The sequence below is a fragment of the Melozone crissalis genome, unplaced genomic scaffold, assembly GCF_028551555.1.
Source record: "Melozone crissalis strain CALT ecotype California unplaced genomic scaffold, PUWL_Pcris_2 ptg000032l_1, whole genome shotgun sequence".
Lineage (NCBI taxonomy): Eukaryota > Metazoa > Chordata > Aves > Passeriformes > Passerellidae > Melozone > Melozone crissalis.
Window position 1 is genome coordinate 156029 of NW_026535810.1, and position 7492 is coordinate 163520.

Genomic DNA, 7492 nt, shown 5'->3' on the forward strand with positions numbered 1-7492 from the left:
GGGCTGTGCCGGGGGGCTGTGCCGGGGGGCAGCGCTGCCCCGGCCCGGTCAGGCCATGGCCATCCCGCGGGCCCCTCCGCTCCTTCCTGCCTGCCTGCCTGCCTTCCTTCCTCGCCGCTCCTCCTCCTCCTCCTCTTCCCCTTTCTGCGCGCCGGTGATGGAGCCGCCGCCGCCGCCGCCGCCGCCGCCGCGCTCTGCCCGCCCCGCTGCCCGCAGAGCCCTCTGGGTCTGAGCAGCGCTCGCTCTTCCTCTTCCTCAGCCGCGCTTCGGCCTCAGCGCCGCCGCCGCCGCCGCAGCCCGGCCATGGGGACGCTGCGCTGCGCTCCCCGCGCCCGCCCCGGGGTCCCCTCCCTGCGGCGGGGCCCCCCCGGCACCGCGCTGTGCAGCCTGGGGCCCCCCCGCCGCATCTGCCGTGCTGCCACCCCCCGGCTCTGTCCCCGCGTGTCCCCACCCGCGTCTGTCCCCGCGTGTCCCTCTCGGGTTCCGTCCCCGCGTGTCCCACTCCGGTTCTGTCCCCGTGTCCCCCTCCCCAGCTCTGTCCCCTTGTGTGTCCCCCCTCCCTCCTCAGTTCTGTCCCCATCTCTCCCGCAGCTCTGTCCCCGTGTCCCCTCAGTCTCGTCCCTGCACCCCCCAGATTTGTAGCCACCCCCCGGATCTGTCCCCGTGTGTCCCCCCAGACTGTCCCCCCAGGTTTGTCCCCATCCTGTCCCCATACCCCCTCAAATTTGTACCCACACCCCCCCCTTTATCCCCGTGTCCCCCCCAGGTTTGTACCTCCGTCTCCCATCCTGTCCCTGTGTCCCTTCCGGCTCTGTCCTCGTGTCCCCACTCCCGTCCCTATGTCCCCTGTCACCCCCACTTGTCCCCTGCTCCCCCTCCCCGGGGTCCCCCCACGCCAAAGCCCCCCCAGTGTCCCCACAGGACCCCGATGTCCCCCCGAACCCCTCCGGGGGTGCAGCGCATCCCCTGGCAGTGGTGGCAGGAGGGGACACTGTGACAAGGGCCCTGACCGGTGAGGACAGCGCTGCCCCCCGTTTCCGCACAACCAGGGAATATTTTGGGGGGATTATTTGCATTTTTTGTCTTCCCACTGCGTTCCTGAGGGCGAGGGGGCAGACCCGCCCCCCAGGTCCCTGTCACTGTCACCCCCCCTGTCGCAACTCTAGTGTCACCGTCCCCACGCAGCGCACACCCGTGCTCCCGTCCCGCTGGTGGCCATGCCGGGGGGGTCTCAGCTGTCCCCAGGTGTCCCCAAATCGCCACCCCCGAGCGGTGGCAGCGGGACCAGCCCGCCCTGGGGACACCTCGGGGGGACACGGGACAGCCCCGGAGCGCCGTGCCTCGGTGACAGAGGTGGCACCGGAGGGGTGTCCCCTGTGGGACCCCCCCGAGGGCCCCCCCGGCCCCGCTGGCTCCGTCAATCAGCGCTGGCCCCGCTCCCGGTGCCGGAACATGGAGGGCCCCGAGCTGCTCCGGCTCTGGGCGCTGGCAGGCGAGTGACAGCCCTGTCACCCCCCGGGGGACACGGCAGGGCCTGGGGGGGCCGAGGGGATGGGGGGACCCCAAACTGGGGGGGGACACGGGGGGTGCAGGGGGGAGGACAGGGGGGGACGGGGCTGGGACGTGCCAGAGCTAAAAAAAGCCACCATGTCCTGGTGCCAGCAGGGGACAGGGCAGGGGACAATGAGTGGGACCTCGGTGTGACAGCCAGGGCTGGGGAAAGTGCTGGGCCCATCCCGTCCTTGTCACCATCCTGTCCTTGTCCCCATCCCATCCTTGTTCCCATCCCGTCCTTGTCACCATCCTGTCCTTGTCCCCATCCCATCCTTGTCACCATCTCGCCCTTGTCCCCATCCCATCCTTGTCACCATCTTGTCCTTGTCCCCTGCTCTGTCCCAGCCCTGACCTCATTCTATCCTTGTCCCCATCGCCCCCAAACATCCTCCTGCTCTGCCCTGGGGACGCCGGGCTCTGTGGGGACACCTGGCACTGAGGGGACACCTGACACTGAGGGGACACCTGGCACTGAGGGGACACCAGACATTGTGGGGACACATTCCTGCCCCTCTGAGAGCACCGGGGGTCTGTGGGCACTGGGGAAACTGAGGCAGGGAGGGGCCACGCTCCCAGCCCTGGCTCCAGCCCCATGTGTGGCCACAGCCCTGGCCCTGGGGGTGTCCCTGGCCACTGTCCCCGACCACCACGTCCTCCCCGAGCTCCGCGTCCCCGCCGAGACCGGAGCCATCTTCGTGCACGAGCTGGAGCGGGAGCCCTTCCTGGAGGCCTTCAGTGGCAGCGAGGATGACGATGGTGAGGGCCGGGCCAGGGGGCTGGGCATGGTAAAGGGGGGCCACTGGCAGTGCCCATACCCATCCCCGTGTCCCCACAGCCCCGGTGACGTTCCGTGCCCACCTGTGGGGACACCCGGACCTGCCGCGGTGGCTGCGCCTGGCCCAGCGGGGCCCCGGGCAGCCCGGCTTCCTGTACGGCTGCCCGGGGGCACCGGAGCTGGGCACTCACAGCGTCCAGGTATGGGCACACAGAGCAGCCAGGTATGGGCACACACAGCGTCCAGATACGGGCTGGGCACACACAGCATCCAGGTATGGGCACACAGAGCAGCCAGGTATGGGCTGGGCACACACAGCATCCAGATACGGGCACACAGAACATCCAGGTATGGGCACACACAGTGTCCAGGTACAGCCCCACAGTGTCCAGGTATGGCCCCACAACATCCAGGTACGGCCCCACAGTGTCCAGGTATGGCCCCGTGGGTCCTGGGCTGAGCCAGGACCGCAGCTGGCCCACCCCAGGTGTCCCCTGTGTCCCCTCAGGTGCTGGCCTACAACCGCCACACCTTCGCCACCGCCTCCCAGCGCCTCGTCATCGTTGTCACCCCTGCTCCAGGTACGGCCTGAGCGCCCCAAACCCCCTGGGATGGCTCTGTGGTGACCACAGGGTGTCCCCACGGGTGTCACCCCACGGGCTGTCCCCACGTGTGTCACCATCCCCGCAGGCGGGGAGGCGCCGTTCCAGGCCGAGTTCCTGGTGGGGAACAGGGACGTGGAGGAGCTGCTGCCCGAGGCGGCGCGGGAGCTGTTCCTGCAGGCCTCGGCCGGGCTCTGGGAGCGCGGGGACCTGCACGTGGTCAACGTCACCTCCGCCCTGGACCGCGGCGGCCGCGTCCCGCTGCCCATCGAGGGCCGCAAGGAGGGGTACGGGCACGGCCGGGGGTCATGGGGATGGACTCGGTGCCCATGAGGGGTTTGGGGTCACCTCTGGGCCACAAGGAGGGGTACGGGCTGGGCCGGGGGTCATGGGGATGGACTCGGTGCCCATGAGGGGTTTGGGGTCACCTCTGGGCCACAAGGAGGGGTACGGGCTGGGCCGGGGGTCATGGGGATGGACTCGGTGCCCATGAGGGGTTTTGGGGTCAGCTTTGGGCCGCAGGGAGGGGTACGGGCTGGGATGGGGGTCATGGGGATGTCCTCAGGGCCCATGAGGGGTTTTGGGGTCATCTCCCACCTGTGGGGTGGGTTCTTCTCACTGTGGCTGGGTTTGGGGTCATCTGCCATGCAGGGTGTATGTCCAGGTGGGCTCCCACAGCCCCTGCTCACCATGGTGAGTTTTGGGGTGCCCTCTTGTGCAGGGTGTACGTCCAGGTGGGTTCCCACAGCCCCTCCTGACCATGGTGGGTTTTGGGGTGCCCTGTCCCACAGGGTGTACGTCCAGGTGGGCTCCCACAGCCCCTTCTCGCCGTGCCTGGCCTCGGCCGTGTCCCCGCAGAGCCGTGCCCGCTGTCACCGCGGCCAGCGTCCCCTGGCCTCCTGCTACGACACCTTCGCCCCCCACTTCTCCATCCGCTGGTGCAACCTCACCCTGGTGAGACCCCCCTGTGTCCCCCAATGTCCCCCTGTGTCCCCTGTGTCCCCCGGTGTCACCCGTGTTCCCCCAAGTCCCTTTGTGTCCCCCTCTGTCCCCCGTGTCCCCCATATCCCCCCAAATCCCCCCCGTGTCCCCCATGTCCCCTGGTGTCCCCCTGTGTCCCCTGGTGTCCCCCCTGTCCCCCTGTGTTCCCCCGTGTCCCCCACGTTCCCTTATATCCCCCCACATCCCCCTGTGTTCCCCCCATATCCTCCTGTGTTCCCCATGTCCCCCCACATCCCCCTGTGTCCCCTGCATCCCCTGGTGTCCCTGTGTCCCCCCATGTTCCCCCTTGTTTCCCTGTGTTCCTCCATGTCCCCTGTGTCCCCCGTGTCCCCCCCCGTCCCCCTGTGTCCCCTGTGTCCCTTCATGTTCCCCCTTGTTTCCCCATGTCCCCCCATGTCCCCTCATATTCCTCCATGTCCCCCTGTGTCCCCTGGTGTCCCTCCATGTCCCCCTGTGTCCCCTGGTGTCCCCCGTGTCCCCATGTGTCCCTCCATGTCCCCCCTTGCTCCCCACGTCCCCCCATGTCCCCTGTGTCCCCCCGTTCCCTCCCCACGTCCCCCATGTCCCCTGGTGTCCCTGTGTCCCCCCGTGTCCCCCCGTGTCCCCCCATGTCCCCCCGTGTCCCCAGCCCCCCCTAACCCCCCATTCTCCCCCAGCTGCAGGTGTCTCCCACCCCCACCCCTCCGGGGCCGCTCTGGGGGCCGGGGGTGCTGGAGGGGGGGGGCGGCTTTGAGCCCCCCAGCGATGCCCCCCCCCGGGCGCTGCTGTCCCCGTTCCTGGTGACAATGCTGGTGCCGCTGGCCGTGGCCGCGCTGCTGTCGCTGCTCCTGGGCCACCTCATGTGCTGCCGCCGGGAGGGAGTGTGAGTCGGGGGTCCCCCCAACCCCCCCGGGTGTCCCCTCCCCAGCCCTTGAGACCCCCGGGACGAGCCGGGGGTGGGGAGAGCCCTTCTCGCCATAATTATTGGGGTTTTCCCCTTTTTCTTGTGTTTTGCAGGGAAAAACGGGACTTGCAGACGTCTGAGTGAGTGCTGGTTGAGCTGTGGGGGTGCTTTGGGGGGTGCTTTGGGGGGCTGCTTTTTGGGGGGCTGTTTGGGGGGCTGTTTTTTGGGGGGGCTGCTTTTGGGACCTGTTTTGGGAGGTTTCTTATGGCCGAGTGTGGGGACAGAGCTGGGGAGGAAAAGGGGGGACAATCAACTCTTTTGGGGGTGCCATGGAGCCTAAAGGTCCCGCCACCCCCCCTACTGCCCCCTCTTGCCCTCCCCACCCCTCGGGGCCCCCCAAAACCCCTCTGAGACACGGGGTGGGGCACAAGGAGCTGCTTCACTTCTGTGACAGCCTCCGAGGGACCCCAGGCAGGGAGGAGACCCCAAAGATGAGGGGCAGACCCCAGAAAGGACACACAGACCCCAGAGATGAGGGGCAGACCCCAGAAACGACACCCAAACTCCAATGACGGGGTTCAACCCTCACTTTTGGGGGGCAGACCCCAATAAATGCATTCAGACCCCAGTGAAGGGTGAGCAGACCCCCGTGATGGGGAGCAGACCCCCGTGACGGGGTGCACACCCTCATTTTGGGGTGAAGATCCCAATAAAGTCATTCAGACCCCACTGAAGGGTAAGCAGACCCCAGTGATGGGGAGCACACCCTCATTTTTGGGGGGCACACCCTAATAACGGCATTCAGACCCACTGAAGGGTGAGCAGCCCCCAGTGACGAGGAGCAGCCCCCACTGATGGGGTGCACACCCTCATTTGGCGGTGAAGACCCCAATTTTGGGGCGCACACCCAAACACCCGCCACCCTCACCCCATGACGGGACAGACGCCCCAAAAATGGGCTCCCAAGGGGGGTTTGCTGGCAGCCCCAGCTCCATGCCGCGCTGTCCCCGCAGCCTCCAGCTGCTCCACCACAGCTCCATCGCGGGGGACACGCGGGAGCTGCGGCTCATGGCCGGCAGGCGGGACGTGCCCCGGGACGTGGCCCGGCCGCTCTCCACGCTGCCCATGTTCAACATCCGCACCGGGCAGCGCACCGACCCCATGGGCAGCGCCCGAGCCCCGCTGCTGCCGCCCTGAGGGGACCCCGAGCCGGGGACACCGAGCCGGGGACACCGACAGGGCTGGGGACAGCGACAGGGCTGGGGACAGCGCGTCCAGGGGGGTTTATGGGGGTAAAACCCCGGTAAGGAGGAAGAGGAGTTGTGGGTTTGGGGTGTCCCCGCTTTTTTGGGGGTGAATTTTGGTGCATAAATTGAGTTTCAGTGATGAAATGAGGCTGTTTTGCTTTATTTATGGGGTAGGTTTGGGGGTGCTCAGCCGCCAAAACTGGCAACCCCCTAAAAGGGCTGGGGTGGCTCTGAGTGACACCCCAGGCCCCATAGGGACACAGGGGAGCGGGGTGGGGAAAAGGGGATTGGGATAAAGGGGGGGACAGGGGAGCGGGATGGGGATTGGGATAAAGGGGGGAACAGGGGAGGGGTCGGGGATTGGGATAAATGGGGGGACAGGCATGGGGCTGGGGACTGGGAAAAGGGGGTGACAGGGAAGAGAGATAGGGCCAGGGATTGGGATAAATGGGGGACAGGGATGGGGCTGGGGATTGGGATAAAGCGGGGACACCCTCCCAGAGCCCCGCCATGGCCCCCCAAACCCTCCCCAGCTCACCTGGGTGTCCGTGCCCGCCTGGGTCGTCCCGCAGCCCCCGAAGGCTCCGCTCGCTCCGCTCGGAGCCCGCCGGAGCCCTCCCCGCCGCCGGGGGTGCCCCCGGCCCAGCCCCGCGGAAGAAAGAGGCTCTTTGAGAGCCCCCCCGGCCGGGGCGGCGCCAGGTGGGGGAGAGGAACGCGCGGGGGCCCCGCGGAACAAGGGGAGCCATTGATGGAGCGGGACAGCGCCGGCACTGCGGCCCCGGGGGTCCCTGCGAGCCCCCCGCCATGGGGAGGGGGCACAGACCAGCACTGAGGGGCAGGGAAGGGGGGCAGTGAGGGGCAGGAGTGGGGGCAGTGAGGGGCAGGGATGAGGGGCAGTGAGGGGCTGGAGTGGGGGGCAATGAGGGGCAGGAGTGGGGGGCAATGAGGGGCAAGGATGGGGGGCAATGAGGGGCAGGGATGGGGGACAACGAGGGGCAGGAGTGGGGGGCAATGAGGGGCAAGGATGGGGGGCAATGAGGGGCAGGGATGGGGGGCAATGAGGGGCAGGATGGGGGGCAGTGAGGGGCAGGAGTGGGGGGCAATGAGGGGCAAGGATGGGGGGCAATGAGGGGCAGGGATGGGGGACAACGAGGGGCAGGAGTGGGGGGCAATGAGGGGCAAGGATGGGGGCCAATGAGGGGCAGGGATGGGGGGCAATGAGGGGCAAGGATGGGGGGCAATGAGGGGCAGGAGTGTGGGACAATGAGGGGTAGGATGTGGGACAATGAGGGGCAGGATGGGGGGCAGTGAGGGGCAGAGATGGGGGGCAATGAGGGGCAGGGATGAGGGGCAGTGAGGGGCAGGGATGGGGGGCAATGAGGGGCAGGGATGGGGGGCAATGAGGGGCAGGATGGGGGGCTCATAGCGG

The 7492-nt window shown here is 68.0% G+C and overlaps 1 protein-coding gene across 2 annotated transcripts; it reads left to right on the forward strand.

Moving 5' to 3' along the window:
* The first annotated feature begins 1437 nt into the window (after nucleotides 1-1437).
* SGCA (sarcoglycan alpha) lies at nucleotides 1438-6049 on the forward strand. Of its 2 annotated transcripts, none has more exons than XM_054281584.1 (9): nucleotides 1438-1492; nucleotides 2161-2310; nucleotides 2390-2529; nucleotides 2838-2910; nucleotides 3020-3218; nucleotides 3723-3885; nucleotides 4590-4795; nucleotides 4930-4956; nucleotides 5830-6049. In XM_054281584.1, the coding sequence occupies exons 1-9, from the start codon at nucleotides 1453-1455 to the stop codon at nucleotides 6011-6013; spliced, it is 1182 nt and encodes a 393-aa protein (XP_054137559.1). In that variant the 5' UTR covers nucleotides 1438-1452; the 3' UTR covers nucleotides 6014-6049. The 2 variants fall into 2 exon arrangements, with proteins under 2 accessions (XP_054137559.1, XP_054137560.1); XM_054281585.1 differs by having other exon boundaries at nucleotides 4596-4795.
* Nucleotides 6050-7492: the final 1443 nt, after the last annotated feature.